This window comes from Serinus canaria, chromosome 4 (assembly GCF_022539315.1).
Source record: "Serinus canaria isolate serCan28SL12 chromosome 4, serCan2020, whole genome shotgun sequence".
NCBI lineage: Eukaryota > Metazoa > Chordata > Aves > Passeriformes > Fringillidae > Serinus > Serinus canaria.
The window spans coordinates 44,184,675-44,208,847 of NC_066317.1; the positions used below are offsets into that span (position 1 = coordinate 44,184,675).

The 24,173-nt window shown below is 37.6% G+C and overlaps 1 protein-coding gene across 1 annotated transcript; it reads right to left on the minus strand.

The window, feature by feature from the left end:
- Window positions 1–1,812: 1,812 nt before the first annotated feature.
- Window positions 1,813–9,159, minus strand: EXOC1L (exocyst complex component 1 like). Its single transcript, XM_030239228.2, has 3 exons — window positions 9,039–9,159; window positions 5,376–5,506; window positions 1,813–4,350 (listed from the first exon to the last, which is right to left on the minus strand). Exons 1-3 carry the CDS (start codon window positions 9,157–9,159, stop codon window positions 4,087–4,089), a joined length of 516 nt encoding a protein of 171 aa, XP_030095088.1. The 3' UTR covers window positions 1,813–4,086.
- Window positions 9,160–24,173: the final 15,014 nt, after the last annotated feature.

Sequence of the window (24,173 nt, forward strand, 5' to 3'; positions counted from 1 at the left end):
AAAGCATTAATTGAGATGAGCTCAGTAGATTACAGCATGGTGCTAACATCACCAGTGTTGTGGGTTTGAGCCCCATATGGGCAATTCACTTAAGAGCTGGATTTGACAATCATTGTGTGTCCCTTCCCAGAATATTTTGTGATTAAATAGGACTGACCAATTAAATCTTACTAAATGTACTTTTGTTTTCTGACTTACAAAAAACCATGCTGTATAATTCTATATCATACATGAGGGCCATGGTCAAAATAGAAGTTATAGTTTGGTAATTTCGCAATTCAGCCACAAAATGTAACTGTCTCTGTCTAGCTCTATAAAGACTGGACAAGGCAGCCATAAAATACTGGACAATGTTTCATAAAGCTGTTGGTTTTAGGCAGAACGCTCTAATTTCCTATCTTTTAGCTTTAATTGTGCTAAAAGAGAAAGGAAACCACATTCAAATGCACTTTTTACTGCTAAAATGGGTTTACACATTAAAACTGAAGAGACATCATCTGCCAAGATGCACAGTGCCATCCTTTCCCCTCCTACTTCAGCTTCCCACAGATGCTCTTTAGAAAGGGTGTTTGATCTTCCAATACTGACTTTAAGTCATGAAAAAATATCCTTAAATTATATATTAAAAATTACAAAATACAATTATTCACTTTACTAGAAAAAATATTCATATGCTGAACGTGACTGAAAGCCTTGGGCAATAGGTAGATGGCAGAGAAAGCAATATAGGCTTGTAGTAGAAAGAGGTATGTTAATATATGTATGACTCCAAAACAAAAAGAAGTATGAGAAATAACCTAGAAGGCACAGTTCAGAACATGCTCCCTGTTTCACTTCCAAAATTTTTTTAAAATTCTGCACTGATCTGTATTTGCTTAATTTAAGATGCAAGAAAATAATAGTTAACCATGAAAAATGAACTCACAGGAGGGGAGTATTTTTGCTGTAAATAAATAAAATTTAAATAAATTCCATTGCCATAGCTTTCCCTGTATTCTTAATTCTGATGTTGGTTTAAGTGTTTAAAAATATAGAAATCACCTGTCTTCCATGACAGCCTCTGTTCCCTTTCCATCTGTTATGTGAGCATGAATTTCCATTTGCTTATGATCACTCTTCATTTTCAGGCTACCATGTATTTTCTTCTCCCTGGAACAGACTTGTCTTCTGAAGAAAATCTACATTATATCCCCCATCTCAAGTAATCATTCCATCATGTAGTTGAAACCTTTTATAGGAATGCTACAGATGCAATTGTGTTAATCCTTTCCTCCTGTAAGTTCCTTCCTAGTCAGTTTTGGAGAATTCTTCCAGGAGAACTAGATGAATCCCCAGATATTTTATTTCAAACTACATTCCATTTATCTAAGGTCAGGAAATGTGATGTAGGAAATAATTCCACATTATCTGAAAGATGGGCTATTTATCCTGTTGGGTCTTTTCCATTCATAATTTAGCATATTCTGTGTCCTGTGGTGCAGCTCTGCTATGCTCACCACAAAGTGATAGTGTCCCTCAGACTTCCCATAGCACAGTCAGGCAATTACAGTCTTGGTAGCTGATATCTTGTAGAGAACTGTGTGAAAGTAAGGAGTGCCTAGATTAGGTACACAAAGATGTTTTAAAGTATATTTTTCCTTTAGATAGTAACTGAAATAACTGTCATAGACAATGTCTCTGGTTTTTCCATTCCTTTTGTTCAGTCAGACTGCTCAGTTAAGAATATCTGAAATACAACATTATCAGACAGAAGAAATGCCAGAGAGATTTTAATTGCATATTCTTCCACATAAAATGCAGATTTATTGTCTTCAAATATAGTCCATTACATGTTTATATAGTACAAGAATAAAAATGTATAAACTACAATGAAAGTCCATTAAATATGATTGAACATTATAGTAACTGTTTAGCTATCATCAGTTTCTAAAATGATACAGACAATTACTGGGCAAGAATTCAGTATATATGTACTTTATTTCAAAAGAATGCTCTGAAGTGCTCATTTTTAGAGTTCTATGTTTTTTATTATAATTACAAGATGAATGATGAAAGCTTTTCCACCCAGAAAACATTTCCTTGTGCCTATTAAGCAAAGAATTTGTAAATATTGTGGAAAACATTGTGACCTCAACAATCAATACACAATTCAAACAAGACAATGTATCATAGATAGCAGTAGCGTGAATTATGCTTTCTATAGAAGATGGTTTTGTGGAACCTGGATGTTGGGCAAATACTTCTTGTAGCTAATAATCAAATGTCACAATACATTTATTTGCACTGGATTACCCCAAAGACATTCTCAAAAGAGCAACTGTATTGTGCAAACAATCACTAAAATTACATTCCTTCTCTCTAACAGTGTTGAGGTGGCAAATTTAGGACCTTACAAATGCCAGAGGATTTCTGTTACCCACATAAACTGCCCTCACAGCTGTCTTACTGTACAGCAATAATTACTAAGATTTGTGTTAGAACCAATGTAATTTGCAATATAAGCCTAGAATAAATATCTAACTAATCAAAGGTATGGGCTTTCCTATATACACAAAAGGACAACACTGCAAAAGTAGAAAGCTGTACATTTTACAGGTTTTCAAATATATTCTCACTTACTTGATGTTATTTCAATTTTGAATCCAAAGTACATTTACACAAATGTTTTCAAGGTGGGAGTTCACATGAAAGACAAAGTCTAAGCCACAGTACAGCAGAGTACCCTTGCACAGCTATCCCATGTTAGAGATAGCAGGTGCTGAGAGAGGACATGAACCAGCCTCTGATTTTCTGGGAGCTGACACCACTCAGCTCCAGGTCCATGCCCAGTTTAGTCCACAGCCTGCCTTCCTGAACTCCCTTGGCTGCAAAGGAAAAAGCCAATTTTCTCCTGCAGGATATTCTGACCTGAAGCTTCTCTGAATGGAGCTTATTTGGGTTGTGGTTTAGTGCCAGCTAACTGACAGATACTGGGCAGGAACACCATGCTTCTTACCATTAACATTGTTCCTCTTCAGCTTCTGCTCAACACAGCTGCCACTTATCCTCTGTTTCTACCATAGTATACTGCTATCACAAGTCCAGCTGTTACATTTTGTGAGCTGCTCCAAACCCCTCAAATAGACTCCACCCCACGGTAAATGTAGCTCTAAGTACTAATGTGCCTTTAAATAGTGCACTGAATATGCTTACACTTAGCTAGAAACTGCTGAAAATAACTCTCATCATTCTATTTTGAAAACTCAATCACTTGCCTACGAAGTAACTCTACTAGCCAACAACTACTGTTTACACAGTATTTTCTTATCCTTTAGTTTAGAGACAATTTCTGCTCCCTAACCATAGCTGCTCATAAACACTGAAGGGCAAGAACGGACATATTAATGTTACGGAAGTTCTGAGAGGTCTGACAAATAAAGCAATGCTGCTCAAGAATATTTGTTTTCTAAGACAGTATCACAAATAGCATGAAGGCCAAAGGGAATACTAAATGTTCTGTGGGAAAATAATATAGCTGCATAGGTGAAAAGTTGGTCCCATGGTAGCTGAATGCAGTACTCCTATTCATCAGGATGAGAACTGGATTCTTGTAGGGATGTAGGTGTGATCTCTTTAATGGAGTTCTGTGTTTCAGCACAGTTGGAAATGGAAATGTGCATCATTCTCATACAGAACTCAACTGATGTCTTTTTTTCCTCCTACTTCCAAGACATGAACCAACTGTTAATGCTCTTAATGCTGCAAAACTATTTCAGGCTATTAATGAAAGATCATTTATACTTCCATGAACATACAAGCAAATGCTGAGCTTTGCTTACATAAGCAATCCCCGCTGACCATGATAATTACTGGTTCTATGTTTTCAATCTCTAGTATGTATAAGTATTTGCTAGAATGAGGACCTCTTCATATGTATAAAGGAATTATCAACTATTCATGTAAAAAGTATGCTCCACTTTTTACTTACATGTAAAATTAAAAAGGAGACACTGCATATCACCTACTAACTTTTTGATCAGATGGTTTATGAAATGCTGGTCAATGAAAGTCAACCAGTCAATCACCTGAATGTTAGAAAATACTACTTTAGGACAAACGACAGAGGGACAGACATAAAAGGTTGGAAGCATAGAAGCAAACCCTCATAACTACTAAGAAATCTCTATTGCTGGATGACCAGATTGAATCATCATTTAGGTAGGTGTCATCAAAGTTCACAATCTTGAAGTCCTTCTTAAGGTACGTGGCATTCAGTTTGTTTAGCGTTCGAGCAAAGGTATATTTAGATGCACAACTATATGCTTCCATATTGTAGACTTTTTGGAAATGCATATCAAAATATGGATTATCCTAAAAAAAAATTGAGAGAGAATGAAATTACTACACACATTACAGAGTTAGAACTGCAATCTGTTGTTATCTGCCCAGCTACATACAGGGCTTTTTCTCAGTAGGATGGGCTCTAAAGGACTTCAGATACTTCTGCTATTCATCTTAAATGGTCTTTTAAAACTTCGAAAATTAGCAGCTGTAGTTCTTTGCCATTGGGATTTTTTTCTGAGTAAAACTTTCTAAGTTTTCTCATGCAATACACTCTACTTTATTGGTATTGCACAGTCTTGTTTTGAACTGAATCAGTTTGTTATGTTGCCTAAAACACAGTATACAAAAAGCACTTGCCTTGGACTATAGCTGTCTATGTCTGTGGGAGAAGAAGAATATTGATTGTCCTTTCTGCCAGAGTTGTATTTCTTTGTGCTTTCTGACTCTTTGACACAATTAATCCTAGCAGCAGATAAATTCTTTTAAATTCTATGGATATGAATACCTATTATGAATATTTATAGCAGTGTTAATTACTCCATGAGTTTGAGGTTCCGTTAGGCTTTTCTTTAATCAAAAATGAGACAGATTTTGATAATCCCAGCTGTAAAAGGCTGATTCATTTCTGAAGAATATTTTAGCACAACACTTCAGAAGAAAGTCTCCATAAAAATTTTTAATGAAATTTTGTTTTCAAATATACTCTAAAATCTATTACATTAAGTGCAGGTTACACTGGAAGCTGCAGATGGAGAACTTTTATTACCAGTTATGATGACCAAATTAGAAAACACCCATCTTCTGCCTGAGGTCTCAACCAGAGATGAAAGCTATTATAATAAACTAACAAACAAAAAAAATCTCACCTTCCTCTTCCCCTCCAAGAGTGCAAATGCGATGTGGAGCCTCTTACGAGCAATAAAGCCAAAATTCCTTGGTAACTTAATTTTATTTTTCAGATAATGCATTTTAATTGCATATTATACTTGTATTTTAAATTGCAAAACAAGAAAATTATTTTCTATGTACATAATACAGAATGTGACACTTACTGTATCTGCTTCTTTTCCATCAATCATCTCCAGATCTTTCAAAAACCACTTTTCAACTATTTCATATTTCTCCTCTCTGTCCACTCGCCAGTGTTTAACCATACATATTTCTACTTCTTTACTCTTAGTTACTGCAAGAAAAAAAGAGTTTAGATATGCAAGCAAGTACTTCTCAAAGTTAAACCCTGACAGGCAGGGCTGTATTGGGTTATACTGGACTTATAGCTTTATTTTGCCCAGGTAGTAGGAACAGTGCCAAGTTGTCGTCTATGAAACCTGTCAGATTTTAGCAGATTTAGGATTTACCTTACCCACCCTGTGAAGAAAGAATTGTTTGTTCAAAAGCCTTTCATGGGAATTCACTAGCACTGCAATGAAATCCTCATTCTGGCACTGGGTCTGCATTATCCTTCTTACTTCAAGAAGGAGACTTTTTGGGGTGCTGCAGTTAGGAAATTACAAAACCTCTGTTTTACCTAGGTTCTGCATTTACATGACTTCTGCTATTCTTTCCATTCTGTGAAGGAAGTTCTCTTACGAAGCCATTACTTTTTTAAAGCAAAACTCTTATTTCCCTATATAGTATGTAAATGAAATCTACATCGAAATTTTTTCTTAAAGCTTCCAATTGTCCAGTGCTACATTTATAGAAATTACTGTTTTCCAACTTAGGCAGAAAATGAGATTAAAAAGAGCATGAAGATGGTCTTTGCAATAACTACCATTATTAATTGATTACATTGAGTGCTGACTAGGAGACTGGATTTCTGCAACAGACCATTACGAGTGTGAAAAGTACCAGAGCCTGAGCAATCTCCTACACATCCAGCTGCTGATGGCTGCAGGGCAGGCCACATTCCTAAGCTAACTGATAGTTCAGGAATAGCTTAGGTCAATAACTCACCTACATCTGGCAGGAGCCTTTTGACATCACAGCACAAGACTAGGAACACAGGAGCAAAATGCTTTTATTTCCAAATACTGCCCGAATTTTTGAAACCCTGTTTTGAAACTTCATTAGTTTTACCTTCCTCCTGTTAAAACAGCTCTTATTCTCACCTGCTTATTAGAAAATGATTATTAAGTAACAACAAAGTATATATATGTTGGAGATATTCCTTCTTTTCATTGCAAAGAAAAACAGTGGAAAATATATAAATTGATCATAATTTCTCTCAACCTATAGCTTCCCTGCCTGAGAAAAACAAATAATTTTTTTCCTTGGTCCTATCAATCATAATTACTCAATCATTTTGACCAAAAGACCACCACTGTGTTATCTTCCATGGAGAAAGTACAATGGTTTTCATTTGCAAGCAAATCTAGCATATTAATCTTAGAAAGCTCTCTTAATACTTTCACCCATTTTGTTTGTTGGTTTGCCAGCTTGTAAGGGAATATGTTGTGTCCCTCAGAGTTAAAACTAAAGAAAGCAAGCCCAAATACCAAGTCCTCTCAAAAATACAAAGGGATGTCCTAAGGACCCCCAGATCCCCACATTGCCACTGCTGTACCCCTCTAACAGAAATCCTATGACATAAGGGCAGAGGACAGATCTTATGCACAGTGCATAAGATCTGTGGTGAAACTTGGGTGTGCTGTTTTTAGTTAAGAGGAAACAAAAATTATTTTCCGGCATTTTACATACTGCTTGATCTTGCACTCAGTTAAAAGAGTCAAAGAATTTTTTTTCATAGAGAGCATGAGCTCAGATTTACCATGTCACTCTATTAAGCTCTAAAAGCTTTGCTTGAAGTGGGCACAGCTATGGCAGTACCTTCATAGTGGACAAAGTATTTCTTAAAGCTTTTCATGGACTAAACACCTTTTCCAGTATCTGTAGGACAAAAATGTTATCCCCACCATTCTTTCTTGGGTGTACCAATACTGGGTTGTGAAAACCCCTAAATGGGGTCGCATTTCAGCTCTGTGTTCTTCTGGGGTTTATAAACTGTTTTGTGAAAGGATACTGTCACCTTCGTGCAAGAACTGGGACTTGCTGTTGTGAAAAGGAAAGGAAATAGTGCTGGCCATATGGCAGCAAAAAAATATTGTTCAGTTACCCACAACAGGGTTTTGTTTCAAAGGGCAGAGACCTCTCAAGTTTTGACTATAGTTTGACTGATTTTTTTTTTTTTTTAATGGTAATTTGAAATAAACAGAAACACAGAGAGGTTGCATTGCCGGAATAGGAGTTTAGATAATGTGTTTTGCTTCTACAGAATCACAGCAGAACACAGTAGCTGCTGGCAGCTGGATGCAATCCATCTTTCAGAATCAGGTTTCCACTCTACTCACCACTTACTCAACCGTGCCTGAATATATTAAGAGAGTGTAATATTGGATGGTGGAGAGATCCTACTCTTAATACTCTACATGAGTTTTCCTTTATGTCTTTAGAGACTTCCAATCAGTAAATCTGATAAGGGGCTTTCTTTAATGGTTTGTTCTCCTCTACCTGAAAAAGAAGTTTTTAGGAAAGATTTTAAAGGCGCATAATGTTAATTCTCCTTTTTGGAAGTTTCACAACAGTGAACTGCTTATAGAACCCCAACATGGAACTAATCATACTTCTACTGATAGTTTCATAAATTATGAATGAGATTGGTATTTCTATTTGTTTAGAAGCCCTATGATATGCAGGAGTTAATTCCTAAAAACTGCTTTTATAGTTCTAACAGACAAAGCCTGTTCTACCAAAATTAAAGGAGTACAGGAAACATAGCTGGCTTAGGGTTTCCAATAATCAGTAATACAGCTCATGTGTTCTAAGGACTTCATGTTTTTAGAAAGTTAATGAACACAGAATACTGGATGCCAACCCCATCTATGTCTCAAGTACACAGACTATTTCTACCTATTATATGTATTTGGAATGAGAAGAGGAAACAGACTGAAAGAATTCATCCACTTCAACCTAACTACTTATAGATGACATTTCTCTTTTTAGTATTTTTCAGTGGTTTGAAATAATAATTTTAAAAAACCACACACAAACCAGCTTTTCTGAAACCTCTATGAAATAGATTATTCACTTGAAAAGAAATTTAGAAAGTAGCCAGATAATTACCACTTAAAGCAATCTTGTTTTACTCGAAGTTTGTGCTAATTACTAACTCCAATGTGGATTTATTTAAACCACAAGTCTAATTTGTTCGAAGTGGAATAGGGACAATATGCAGGACATTAGACCAAGCCGAGGGATAGTGCACAAAATTTACAAATGTTTCCTGCAATGTTAATGCAGGAAAAAATCCGTAGAGTTTGGAAAGAATCTGTAGAATCTAGCAAAGAATCTGTAGAAACCCTAACTAGAACTATTGTAAGGGTTTGCTCTTTTCAGAGCAGTTCGGGCGCTCTCAGCCCTGCCACGGCCAGAGCACTGCTCTCAGGTGCGGGGCAGATGTCGTGTTTCCCCGCTGGTGTCAAACCTGGAGCCGGTGTGACTCACAAGCGGGACCGAACGCCGTTCCGGGGGCTGCCGGCGGTGCGGGAGCAGCCAGCCGGGCTCCGTGCGGTGCCGGGGAGCGGCGCGGCGGGACGAGGCGCTGCCCCGTTCCGGCCCGGGGGCGCTGAGCCCCGGCGCCGCTCCCTCGCCTCCCCCGCTCCCTCGTCCCGCCGCAGAGCCCCGGAGCCCGGCCCCGCCCGGCGGCTGCCCCGTACCTGCGGCGCACAGGTAATAGCGCTGGGCGCCCGCGCCCTCCACCTCGATGAACTCGTGCAGCCTCTGCCGCCGGGGGCCGAACAGCCTCTTCGCCAGGTCCTCCTTCACCAGCGAGGACATCGCACCCGCGGAGCCGCTCAGCGCCGGACACCGGCCCCCCGCGCCCCGCAGCCGCCACGGGGCACCACGGCGGGGGCTGCGCTCCGCCCGCGCGGGACCGCGGGGCGCGGGGGAGGCATGGCCGGCACCGACCCCGCTCCCTCCCGGACACTTCCCCCCGCCCCCAGCAGCCGCCGTTAAAACTTCGGCCGCCGGCGCCAGGAGAGGCCGGGCTGCCGATCTCCCCGCCCCGTGCGCCGGCGGGGCGCTCCCGGCGCAGGGGCCGGTACTGGTCAAGCCAAGTGGCGGAGGTGCCGTCGGGTCCCCTGCCTGAGCTGTCACCAAGCCGGGGGGAGGAGATAACGAACGGGGAAGGACGCAAAACAATCACACTTGAGGCAATTTACAAAAAAAAAAAAAAAAAAAAAAAAAGAAATAAAAAGAGCTGTTAACGCAATTCTTTTTATCAGGAGATGAAAGCGCTGAGAATTTATAAAGGAATTAGATAGCATTATGGCTGTCACCAGTGTTCCTCTAGTAATAGCTTTTTGGCTATTAATAGCGTTAAGGACAAAATTACCTTATGCCATTCCTTATAAACAGAAAGTGAGCTCACGTCCAGAGGAGCTCAAAGGCAGCCTGGGCACCACTCCCAGAATGTTTGCACATGTGAGGTCTTTCATATCAGACATAAATGTATTTGCAGAAATTTTGGTTGTTCCTGCCATTCTGCAGTTGTGTGGGTGAAATTCCTGGAGTTGGGCGCTCTTCTAATTCCACTATCTATGATAGGCTGTGCTGGAGTTTTGCATTTTGGACTAGTTTCTGGCTGGTTATTAAAGTTTGGATATTCTCTTCTAATTCTTATCTTCAAGCTTAGTATAGCTGAATAGCTTACTGAGTTTTTCAGTTTTGTGATCGCAATGCAACATAGAAAGAAATGTTACCTTGGAATGAAACTGAGTGCTAAAGTGAAGACAAGATTTAGAATCTCAGCATATTTTAAAAATTGGCAATATTAGAATTAGTTAGTGACTTAGGTCTACATGGTGCTTTGATGATGTGAAACAAAATGGAATCAAGTTAAAGTGATGTAAAATTAGGGAGAATCATCCTCTGCTTCAGATATTAAGCATATTGGGTTGGCATGTGGAAAAGGATTGGAAAGAAACTAGGTTATGATTTATTATGCTTTCTTTTGGTCCCAAACTATGTTTGGAAACACAGTTGTGATTTTTAGATATATAATTTCCCTCTGATTTGGGAGAATAAAGTTACTCTAAGCATCAGGATTTATAAGTACAGTGCTTAGGGATAAATTTATTCTCTTTACTTTAAAGTGTTATTTTAGGAAAAGAGCAAGATACTCACTTCCAAACCAAGACATCTGCATATCAGGAAAATGCTTTCTTATGGAGACTTCCCAGAGGATATCTGAGGCACAGGATGCCCAGGTTCCTGCCCACAATTTTGATGACTTGGCCACGCCTTGAATATGAGACTGCTGTACAAATTGGCTTGCAGTTCACTGTCCCTCTCTGTCAGCCAGACATTGGCAGAATTGGCAAGGCTGATACCCGAGGCTTCATTTCATCATCACCAGTGTTAATAGTGCCATGGCTGGAGGTTTCAGTGCTCATACTCAGTGCCAGACTCCTCATTAGGAAGCAAATTTTGGCTCTGCTAGTCTGTAGCTCATGTTGCATCTCAGATACTTCAGTATTTTTTTTCAGTTCTGAAGAAACAAAAGTACAGACAAAAATACCTTTAGAAAAATACTTGCAGCTCTGGAATAATTTTCAGTCAGTTTTTCCATTGTTAAAGATTCAGGTGGTATCAGAGTAACTACCTAGAGGGCAAGTGAGGCATCACTGGCATCTTGGACATGATGGAGCTAAGGCAAAAATGGTGCATAGGTCTGATCTCTCTTGAATCAGATTTTCATTTTTCACAGTTTGATTATAATGTGATTTCCACAAAAGTGTTCTGAGGTTTGATATATTAATATTCTTCTGCAATATCCTTTATTGTATTCTCAAATGCTGCATTAAACTCTGAGTATAGAAAGAGCAGAATGGTAGAAAGGTGCAATGATGATTTTAATAGGCAATGTTTTAACAACAAACATAAGAATTTGTAATTCACTATTGCTTTTGATTCTTTTGATTCTTTATTCACCCATCCTCTGTTACAACATAGCAGATTTCAGATCCACCTTAGCTGTGATAGTATAAGCCCAAATCCTAACAGTCTGAAAGGCAACAGCTGAGCTATAACTCACACAGCCAGCAAGGATACACTAACTGTGGACTAGGAACAACTTATCTGACACCCAAGGTCACAGCCAGCCATCCCTACCTCAGATAATGCCATTCCTAAATGAGGATCTTATAGCTATAAATCAGAAAAAAATAAACTAATTGTTACAAGGACCACAAATAAATTTACATTTAAATTTAACTGCGATTTACATGTAGCTGCTCAAATAGATGAATTACAGATGATTGTGAAAGCCACACAACCTCTAAACCAGGCTCACAGTGATAGAGAGAGAGAGAGAAGTAGTCACCAGGGAAGTGTCTTAGACCCTTCTGCTAAATATTAATTACTTATGTACCTTTTTTCCCCCTGGTTTTCTCTTGCAATTTTTTCCCCATGTCCAAATGCAGTTTTCTTTACGGTACCCAGGATATTAACTTTAACAGATGTAGCAGCAGATCAGAAAATGATACATCTCTTTAATCTTCATTGTTTCTCAGTCACAGTGTTATGGTAAAAATCTATTCACCAGCTTTATAAAAAATATTTGTGATGGGTCCTTCTACTTCTTTGAGTCTACCATTGGACATTGGGATATGCATGCAATGTGATTATTTGAGGCTTGATCCAAAACACATTATTCAATAACAAAATTGTCTTTGATTCTGGTGGGCTTCAGAGTAGTCATTACAGGCACAGTAGAATAGATACCGTGTTTAGGTGGGACTTCACTGTGATCTGCATGTTGAAGCCTTCCAGAAGATGTACGTTTGATCTTTCTCTCAGTTCTTGGCACGCCCTACAAAGCAGTGTTTGCTGGAAGCATCTTTCCCATTGCTCCTTGTTTGACAATGTTGTGAACTAAAGGGAAGGAAAATGCAACATGAAGAATAATTTCTCAGAGCTGCAAAGAATCCCTAGACTGAAAAATATAATTTATAATAGGCTTTAGTTTCTGATAGCTGCTGTTTCTGTTTGAGGTTTCAGCCAGGTGCAGTTTTCTCTGTTAACAATTACTTTGTTGTCTGTAAATATTCTTCACAGCTTTGAGTCCCCAGACCGCTTCTTTGATATCCCAGACGATATTTTAGCAAATGACATTTTGCAGTGAGCTGGCTGTATAGAGCAGTTTCCAAAGCTGACTTCAGAAAACTAGTTCTGAACAATCATCATTTTTTCCCTGTGATTTACGAATTATTTTTTCTCAGGTCTCTTTCCCCACTGGCATTTATAGAAGATCTGACTCCTAATTATGGCTAGTTATTCCCATGTTTTTGTAGCTATGCCAATAGATAGTGCAGTGAAGCATAAACCTAACTATGTTGTCCTGAAAACTCTTTGGTACAGCAGAGATAGCAGAGTTTCATGCAGAAATGGTGTTCAGTAAGAAACAGCTTGAGACACTCAGTTTTAAAATAGGAGTATAGAAATACATGAAGTAGAAGACATCAGTTGGTTAAAATGTTCTTGCAGAATTGCTTTTCTCCTGACTGTTTTGGGGAACCCATTAAAAGAGTCTTGTACCAATGCCAGGATATTTGGGTGCTCAAACAGACAATGATTCAAGATTTTATCAGTTCTGGTAAAGAAAATTAAACACCAAATGTGGCTGTTGTCTCTAATGACATGATGTAATTACTTGGTTTTAAAAAGCAGTACTGTACTCTTTTCTTGGAAGAAAAGAGGTAAAAGAGTTTATTCTCGATTTTATTTAACTGATGCTCAAATTCCTCAAGTTTATATTGACTTTATACTGCTTAATAATTTTCAAAATGTAATCATGAGTGTCACTGGCATAAATGGTCCCATACAATGTCAACATCTTATCCAAAATTTTCTTTTCAACAGAAAATAGACACATCCTTCATATAAAAGTAACCAGATGCAGTTTTATGGATGGAATTTGAAAGCATATTTTGAAACAAAACACAAAAGTATGAAGTATCCAATGCTTCTATGAAGAATTTACACATGTTGAATTTTACACATATATGAACTAAAAATTAGGGCTGTAAGCAAATTAAGTTAAATAATAAGACTTTCAGTTCCTGTTCAGCAGAGCTCCTAAAAGCAGCCACATTTAATTAACAGCGTGAAATCCTGGCATGATGGATTCAGCGCTCTGCTATTCAAATATAACACATTCAATATCATACAGTTTTCTTTGTGGAGGTAAAACCAGAAAGTTAAGAATAAAGGAAAAATAACCAGAAAAAAAATTAAGACAAATCCTATGAGTTTCTATGCATACAAATGAACATTAATCTTCTGACAGCTGTGAGCTTTTGAAATTTTAGCTCAGGGTTTTGACATCTGTGGCATGTTTTACAAAAAATACAGAGGAGAGCACATAGTAGAGAGTTACATTGATCAAGAAGTCAAGAAGTATCTTGATAATACATTAGGAGTAAATTATGTTGTTACACAAATCAAAGTTCCCTTTTATGTTCTCATTTTCTTGTAAATTTTTTAATAAATGGATTTTTTCTTCCAGAGTTACCCAGAACAACTTTAACAGATATTCTGTCAAAAGCCTCTTTATACTTTTTAATAATGATTTTCATCTCTATCTCTGTAGTTGCAAGTAATAAATTTAATTTGTCTTGGCACAAGAACCACTCTCTTCTCTCATGAAAATTGAACATTATTATTAATGTAGATAGTCAATTACTTCAGATTAATGTGGATTTATATTTTAAATCAATACATCACTGTGATGCAAAGCACTCTTAAAACACTGCAAACTTCTGATGGATATCTAATCCATTTTTTAAAAATTCATAAAGTCGGGAATCTATACAACTGCGTAATTTGTATGGATGTTGTATTTAGGCCGTGAGCGCATAGTTGACAGTTCTGTGGCTTAAAATATATCTTATTCTATATAGATCTTTGGAAGTTCTTATCTGGTCAGTTACTTAGAAATCTTAATGTCAAATACATCAAGAGAAGAAATAAAACACAAAATTTTGAGAGTAAATTTAATTTGTTGTGGGAAAATACTGATAAGAGAATGGTGGACACATCTCCAAATGCTTTCAGAGGTGGCTGCTGTCATCTAAGAGGTCAGTTGGTCAATTACAAAGTACAGAGCTCAGTACAAGGATCATTAATGCAGATGTAATGACATTAATGCAAATGTATGAGCATTTGCAAATTGCGTGATCTGACTTTAAACAAGTTTCTAACATTCTTTTCCTGGAGTGTTGAAATGAAGACAAATGGCTATTCTGCATTGTCCACTTAATGGAGTCCTGCACATGGAAGAAACGGCTTGAAGATGGATTGGGAGTATTCCCCGGACTAGTAGATCAGTAGATATGCTTTTCTCATAGCAGGATCAACTTGATCTCATTTATCTGGTCTGCTACTAATCAGAGCCACAACTTCTGTAGTGGTCAAAAAAGTCTAATTTCTTGCATACCAAACTGCAGCACTTAAAGATTTCTAACCCTCTCTTTGCTTTACCCAATGGATGTTCTTGGAACTCTCTGGGTGCATAAACTGAGGAAGATTTGATGCAGGGTATTTGAAAAACAGAGTAGGTGTCCAGGCCAAACATCTGCTTTTTATGACTTGAGAACTCCTTAAAATTTGGTGTTGAAAACTTGGATTCATTATGATTTTTTTCTTGGTCTTCATTCAATTCTTATATTTCACTCCGGAACAGAAAATCAAAAACTGAAATTGTATATTGGTGTAAGATCAATAAAATAAAACTACAGGGTGCTTCACAACTTTTTCTTGTCTGAAATTTGAGCTGGAACTAGAGAATATTGCCTAATGAGAAGATTCATTCAGTTGCATTGTTTAGTGGATCCAGGCTAGAGACTGTTGATTTTGTTTTGATATTTTGGTAAATTTTTCTAATAGCCTGGAAACAATACTGAATAAAAGTATTAAATATATCCGTCCTCCCACCTCAATGATTCAAGCAGATTGCAACAGGTTAATGAATTTTCATGATGTCTGCCAAACATCATAACATTTCAGAACCAAGCCCTTTTACTGAACTAAATAAATAATTAATTTATTCTGTGACTAATTAAACCTGGTTTCCAAAGAATTTCTGCCTACTGGGTGGTTGATTTTGTAGCAGAGTTGCATTATGGCTGTGGGGAATCTACTCCCTGCTTGGACATCAGACAAAGCTGGTGAGGGCTGCTGTGAATCCCTGACCACGGATGAAGTTTGGTCAGAACTAATGTCTGATTGGACACCAGAGGATCCACATCCCCCCAGTTTCATTTTCTTGAGAAGTGAGTGCCCTGATGGAGCATGGACCCCTGCTGCAGCACATACTGCTCTGGTGTGCTCTCTTTGTGTGGCTTTTTGAACGTATATCAACATTACCCAAGAGTGGAGTTATTGGGTGTGTGGCAATCATGATTGCATGCATGTGTGCCTTTTTGAGCAATTTCTTTTTGTAAAAATGTTTTCTAGGCTAGAAAGTTGCAGATAATTATAATGGTTTAAATTATAAATGTACATTTTAAATAATGTACACATAGCAACATGTATGCCACTGTTTTCCTTGATGCATTTTGTTTTTCATTGCTTTGCTTTGCTCCTCTTCTGTCCAGCTGCTTACCCTTGAAGCAAATGAATAATCCCATTGGATTAACTGTTCTCATTTAAAACAAAGTGCATGCATAAATTTGAAGTATTTTTCTTTCGCTCAAATAATAACTTTTTGTACTGCTTTTCTTTTTGCTAGATACACTGACAGGAGTGCCCTGGGCAATGTTCAGTTTAGGCTGTCTCATGTTGGAAGAGCTCTGTTACTCAAAGCCAGTGATTATTTTACAGATAACCTGGTTTACCTTGTTGTCTAGTTATTCTCCACAGTGAGAGTACACAGGAAGAGTAGCTCTGATACCAAGAAGATAAAGTAGCTCTGATAAAAGGAGTAATAATTAGCCAAAAGGGAGAGTTTTCACTGCTTCTCAATATCCTGCCTTGACTCTGGAGTAGTGGTAAAGAAAGCGGAATATCAGTACAAAAAGAATCCAAGCTGGGCCTGTGCAAGTGGTCTTTCCTAAAATCAGCTGGATCCTGGTGATCAGTGCCTTAGAGACATTCTAACCCTGAGATTGTGTTCAGTCTGTTATGTTTAGTAACCACCAGTAGACCTATCTTCTATGAAATTATCTAACTTAATTTTTAAATAATTTATACTTTTGTCCTCCTTAGCATCCTTTGGCCGTGAGTTCCATAATTCTGTTAATATGCTGGATTAAAACATGTTTTTTCATTTTAAACCTGCTATATGAAAATATCTTTGGATATGTTCTCATGCTTGTGTTGTAAGAAGAAGTGGAGGGTTCCTTTCTGTTTTCAAATGGTTTGTGATTTTGTAGCTTATACTGTATCCTTACCCTTGGCTAATAAATGTGCAAACTGAAAGTTCATAACCTTTTTACAGTCTTCTTATATCTCTGATCAGTCTTTCTACATTTGCCTCAAGATTTTTCTTGTTCTCTTGTTGGAGAGTACTTCTCAGCTGAATGTAGCAGCCCATCAAATGCCAGCTATTTGTCACTCACTGTCAGCTCTAGATTTGGCCAATCTGGAAAAGTTTGTATTCTCAATAAATTGTGTCACCTAATTATTTACTACCTTTTTTTTCTGGTTTTCTTGTCAATATATTTTATTGAAATAGTCACTGAAAGACCCTGAAGGAATTTTTTTTTTTTTATTCACAACAAACCATTTGTTTCTGCCTTTTGTTTATCCTCTATTTTCATGAGTTCATGGGAGGACTTTCCATTTACCTCAACAGGTAAAAGATCAGCTACTGTATAAAAGCTGAAACTCAGGAGTAGCTGTTGGTTGAGTTTTTATTTGTGTAGTAGAAAGCATTCAAATAGTAAGTATTTCACAGCCTGTATATTGTGTTTTGTAAAGAATCTGTTTTATAGATTAAGATGTACCTCAGGACTTTTTCTGAAGAAACCAAAAATTTGTTTCTCAGATACTTCCCTATCACTATTGGAGAAACTTTTAATTAAACTTAATTAAAACATATTTAGTGTTTGTGGGGAAAGTGGGATGCAACCCACATATTTGCAGGGCCCAAGGCTTGCACATTCCCCTTGTTTCAGAACAGAGATTTTGAAAACCTTAAGTATTTACTGAATAGTTGCTCCAAGCAAAGAAGCCAGCAAGGCTGCAGGTAGGTAAGGAAAATAGATTTCTGCTGATAAATAATTAATCCAGTAATGCTGCTGCCCCTTATACATAACCATTATATTTATGCAAATGTAATTTAGAAGGAGAAAGAGCATTTGCTTGGAGTGTGCAAGATTATTGATAGCTCTCATGTTTGAGGCTATTTCACTTGGAGCTGTCATTCCTGCCTTGAGCATGAGAGTGCTGATCTCTCTGATACCAGTTTCTCAGTCTTGAGGGAGCTGCTCTTGGCAGCCTCTGCTGTGGTACAAAGAAGAGCAGATGACAGTATTGAGCACTGGCAGTGTGTATACTCTGGGGAAATTTGGCCCTTCAGTATATATTATTAGACATAAATACTAGAGTCCTAAAATGTGCCAGAATGCAATACTAGACTAGTGAAATGTGCTAGTACTTTAAGAGAACTGTGACTATTTCTCATATTGAAGCAGCAATTTGGTTTGAGTCTTTGCTGTTCTTTTGCATTCTGCAGAGGGTAAAGAGAGAGAACAAAGGTAAAATGAGATAATTAAGGATGCATGAAAACAGGTTTTTGATATCAGGGCAATGAGTATTCAAGATGGGAGATTTATATCTGATTATGGGATTTTTTTTAGGCTTTCAGACTAGTTCAAAGATATTCTCTACAGCATTATCAAGTTTTTTTTCTCACAATTAAGCAGGACAACAGACACAGAAGGACAAGATATTTTTCTGCTCTCTAAGTTTTAATACATTTATATAAATAGAGTAATCCTCTTTGATTAAAATAAAGAGCAAAGGAATTTTGATTCAAATTTCTTAGTGGACACAAAATTAACAGGCTTTTTAGAGCAAATAGGTTTTTGTTTAGTCACATGAATAGGATAAACCTTTTCTGTAAGTGTGAGACTTGGTCTATAGCATTTGGCAAATATTGAAAAATATTGCCTCTTTTAAAAGGCTACAGCACCAGCTGTCTCACTCATCATGAAGGTGACTGTTCAACTAGATACCACTTCCTACTGCTTACAGTTCCAAATTTTTGCAAACTTCACAGAACTGGCAGTATAATCAGTGTTCTGTTCTACCAAATACTTCTTAATATTTCTGAAATTTCAAAGAGCCCTTTTATAATAAAAACATGGATTTTTTTAACAAGTTACTCCAAAGAAGAGCAGAACATTTCTTTATTTATCCAGTAAAACACACCTCCAAGCTATAATTTGTTGAAAGTTAAAGGAAAGAACATTGCACCACTCTCCAAACAGGCAGCATTTTCAAATAAAACCAGAACCAAAATCTCATCAAAAAATGTTTGTTATTCCTCAGGCTCTTCACCTTGTGAAGTAAAATGTTGACAAGCATCTTTCTGATATTTTGCAAATTAAGCCACAGCCTCATCAAACTGTGTCCAAAGCAGTTAAGAAATAAATATCCACTGCAGCAAAATCAATGCTATGCTGCATGGCAAAACCAGTGTGCCATATAGAATTCTCTTTAAAATGTTAAAGATTATTTAGATTTGAAATCCTTCAAACCACACAAGAGACTTCTTAGCATCCTATCCTATCCTATCCTATCCTATCCTATCCTATCCTATCCTATCCTATCCTATCCTATCCTATCCTATCCTATCCTATCCTATCCTATCCTATCCTATCCTATCCTATCCTATCCTATCCTATCCTATCCTATCCTATCCTATCCTATCCTATCCTATCCTATCCTATCCTATCCTATCCTATCCTATCCTATCCTATCCTATCCTATCCTATCCTATCCTATTCTCTGTGGTTTAGGGGACCCACTACACTGGGAAATTTCGTCCTTTGTAAACATTTCTGAGGGGATGGCCAGCATGTTTGACATGTCTCAAGAAAACATAAATGAATTTTTCCAATTACTTTACTATTTCCTTTTTTTAGGTCTTTGAAAGACCTTGAAGACCAATATCTCAACCAAAAAAAAAAAAAAAAAAAATTAAAAATCAGTCTTTTAGAATCTGTGTGCTAAGGCTTTATGTGAAAATTGGTATTTATGTGTTTAATGTGAAAGTGTGATTGATATGTTGGGGGACAGCTGAAGTAAATGTGACTGCAAGTTTCTAGTCAAGTGTCTTGGTGTTGTTTTGTTTGATAGTAATTGTACAGGAGAGGTGCATACATCAGTGACTTTGTGGACTGTTCTCACATGGTCTTCTTTTCCATATAGCCCTTAATGCAGACTCAGTGAGGGAATCTTCTACTTGGTTTTCTTAGAAATGTTCCAATGTCTACATTTTGCTACCAACATTTTATAATTATTTACTGATGATATTTCAGCATCGGTTTCGTTTTTTGGTTTGGGTATGTGTCCTTTATCTGTGAAGCTGGAGCCACTATTATAAGACAAGGATATGCACCAGGTGAATGCTATTTAGTACTGTTCAGAAAATTCTGAAGCAGTTAAAATTTCAAAGCTCAGTCTTTTGCCTCTGAAAGCTGAAGAGGGAGATTTTTTGTATGTACTTTCAAATTTAAAAAAAAATAATTTAAAAGCCCTTAAATCTTTAAGGTTTTATTTTCAAAGGCAAAGAAGGTAGGTCAGTGCTTTAACAATTACTTGCTGCACCTTTTATTAATAATAGAATAATATTAATAGTGTCAAAATACTGAAATCTGCACTTTTGCACACATGAATGTATATTGATGAGTGGTGGTGTGCACAGCTTCATTTATATTGGTGAATGGGAAAACTCAGGCAGATGAGATTGAAGCCCCTTGAACAGCAATATTTGTTGTACATCGACAAATAGAACATCTGTACAGAAAGAAATGGCAAGCTGGGCAAGACAATTTAATATAGAAGTCATTTTAGATATAAGGCTGAAGATTTCTTTTTCTTTTTAAGATTACAAATAAGCAAAATTTTTGTTTCCCACTCCAGGACTTTTTTTTTTTATTTCTAATCTATTTACCAAAGGCATTTTCAAGTGTCCTAGTTGTTGTTATTCAAATGATGAGTCCCTGAGGTTAGAATTCTCTCTAAGTAGTTTTCTAATGCTATTTACCCAGTGTATTCCTGCTCTAATGAAAGCAGTAGGTTTTATATCAAGACATGCCAGGTTCTGGAGTTAATTGATTATGTTCTCTGTAGGAAACTTTGAAGTAAGTAACCTGATTTATCTCCATTGAAAATGGAGAAATGGGGGAACTTACTGACACTGTTAGAACACTGCAGTGTATCTCTAGGATACTTTGTGGTCTTCAGTGATAGCCCAAAAGTGCTTTTGGTTATTGGTGTGTTTAATGACATACACAGGAAAGCAAGGAGAGACTTCACAGAGTTATTTAATGGAATCAAATAATGGTTCTAGATGGCTATGAAAGGTTAAGTATTTTTAATCAGACTCTTTTGTCAATGCTAAGCAAATAAAAGTCAATATTTAATATTCTCAGAGATAAGTGAGGCTTTGAATAATGCTCAAAGTACTGTACAATAATGTAACTCAGTCTGAGAATGTCAAAGGCAAGATTGTTGTAAGTTTTAGCAAAGTGTATTGGTTCATGATGGTCATGGTTTTGTGGAATTTTTTAAAAAATAATTTAACCAAAATATTGAAAACTAGTTTCTTGTTCTTCAAAGAACTGTGAAAGTAGTACGTGATTCGCAATAATCTCCTGTGCTGCAGAATATGCTGTTAAAGAAATCATATTGTTCCATATGTAAATACTGTGGAGAGGAATGGAGAAAGAATCACAGAATATCCTGAGCTGGAAGGGACCCATCAGGATCATTGAGTCCAACTCCTGGCCCTGCACAGGATACCCCAGAAGTCACACCCTGTGCCTGAGAGCATTGTCCAAACACTTCTTGAACTCTATAAGGCTTGGTGATGTGACCACCACCCTGGGGAGCCTGAAGAGTAAGCTGCATCCAGGAATTGGAAGAGCTTGAGGAAAAAGAGATCAGTGGAGCCCTTGAGGCACAGAACAAGCAAAATATATTTTTCCTTGCCCCTCTTTTTTCTTTTCTTTTTTTTTTTTAAAACCAAAAAGATGTTAATTTTAGTTTTGGAGAGTATCCTAATTATTAAAACAGATGAAGTTTTTATGTATTTTGCTCTAAGATTCAAAGTTTTTGGATTAATTTTAGATTTAAAAGTGATGTTTGAGACAGAGGTGCTCAAAGGAGCAGAGGGTGAGAATCATCCCATTTCATCATGAGATAGGAATGAGTGTGGGAGATCATCCTGTACCCTGAGATGAAAAGATCATACTTTTAATGATTCACCCCATTAGTATTAACTGTTTCTAAGACAGACATCTTTCCTGATTCTAGGAGCTGAATGCCAAAATCTTTGTGTACAGAAAGAAAATCTCATACACCTTGGAAAATTGGGTACTAAAGGAGAAGTTAATCCAGAAGTCCTGTCCAGAAGACAGAACTTGCACAGCTTTCCTTTGCAGATGAAATAGGTCCAGTCACAACTAATGCACCATAGTCAAGACAGAAAATGCTTAGTGGCTCCTCTCCTCCTCCAGGCAGCTTCAGTCTTTCACCAGTCTTGCAATGCTGTAGCTTCCAGAGGGAAGCTGCTTTGCCTGCTTTGAAAGCCTCCTAATAGCTCAAAAGCCAGCTGTAGACCCACACAGTAGAGTAAATCACTTTCCACAAAGGACAGACTAGACCTGTACACGTGGAAGATCAGGATGATTTCATGTCTGCAGATCTCTGTTGTTCACTTGATATATCCAGCAGGAAAACTCATCTCTTCATCTGCTACCACCCAGCCACTAAAAGGCATCTGTGCTTAGAGTCATCCATACAGGGACAGTGACCATCTGCTAAACCCTCCAGCTTTTTTGTGACTCTCTTTATGATGACTGATACATTTTAAAAGTTTAAGCGGCCTTGAGAAAAATGTAACTTTTTACAATAACTGTTTTTGTTGCATTTACAGGTATTTCATATATCCATAGCTCAAGAATGGTAGTCTAGCCATTTTAAAGAAATGTTTCCTCTGGGGTTTTTTTGTTTTTTTTTTTTGCTCCTTATGAATTTCATTATGCATATTTTGATGGGGAAATGCCTTCCACTCACATGGTAGATGTCCATCTACATCTTTATGCATTATTAATGCCATAGAGTCAGCAAGGGCTTGTGGTTCTTTGTTTATAGGGAAAGAGATTGAAGTTTAAACTCTGTAGGAATTTGTCTGCTTAAGGTGAACTAGGTAATGGAATATAGAAAAAGAGTTTAAAAGCTTGCTCAGCTCTTGGGATTTGGAGCTACAGTATGAAGGTTTTCACCTCTTGCATGAATAAACTGACGTAGAAGAAATTTAAAGCATGGACAAGCTTCTTCAGCACTTTAGCAATGGCAATTACAGTCAGCAGATATATTAAAGAGATCTCAAAGCAGCAGCATCTGCTGTAAACTCCTCCTTTTGCAATATTGCTGCATAGTGGTCCCCGTCCAGTAACAGCTAATGTAAATTGCAAAGGAAATTCTGTCGTATTCAGGCAAAGACCAAATTTGGTTTCTTTTATAGTAAGTCCCCATAAAGCATATCAAGCTTGTTATCACAGAATCACAGTTGGGGATGGGGGGCACCTCTGGAGGTCACCTTGTCCAACCCCTGCTCAGTCATAGCCACCGAGAGCCAGCTACCCAGGCATTGCCCAGACAGCTTCTGAACAACTCCACAACACCTCTGGGCAACCCACTCTAGTGCTTGGTCAGCCTCACAGTAAAATAGTGTTTTCTGATGTACAGAGAGGTAGTCTTGCACTTCAGTTTGTGCCCACTCCCTCTGGTCCTGTCACTGGGCACCCCTGAGAGGAGCCTGGCTCTGTCCTCTTTGCAACCTCCTTTCAGACATTTATTTGCATTGATGCAATGCCCCTGAGCTTTCTCTTTGTGAGCTAAATAGTCCTTTTCCAATAGAAGAAATGCTTCAGTCTCTTAATCATCTTCATGGCCCTTCATTGGACCCACTCCAGTACGTTCACATCTATTTTGTCCTGAGCATCCCAGTACTGGACACAGTACACAGGCAGCCTCCCCAGTGCTCACTAGAGGGTAAGGAATTACCCCCTTGATCTGCAGGCAATTCTTTCACTAGCACAGCCTGGGATACCACTTACCTTCTCTGCAGCAAGGACACATTCCTGGCTCATTTTCTACCATAAGCACTGCAGGAACATCCTTTCCAATGTTATGGTACTCAAATCCTGAAGACATTCCTGGAGATTATGGTGCCTGAAGCACTCTATATATTTTGAGATCCACAGGAAAGAGAAATACCTGAAGTCCACAAAACTATCATCAGAGATTTAGAAAATCAAATTGTTGAGGAGAAATTGTTTGCTTCACCTTCTCATTGTTTTTCCTCCATAGACTAAATAAAACTATCAGTGCCTGTAGCAGCTTTCTGTGAAGGCTAAGGTGATGAAATTGTCATGTCATACCTATAGCAATCAAAACAAAATGTAGAGCAAGAAGAAGCAGATTTCCATTAGTACTCAAAAACTCTTTATAAAGACAGTGGAGCGTAGGAACTTGATCGTAGAAAGGTTTTAGAACCACTTTAATTGGATATTTTTCATAAGAGATAAAACAGACAGGATGGGCTGCTAATT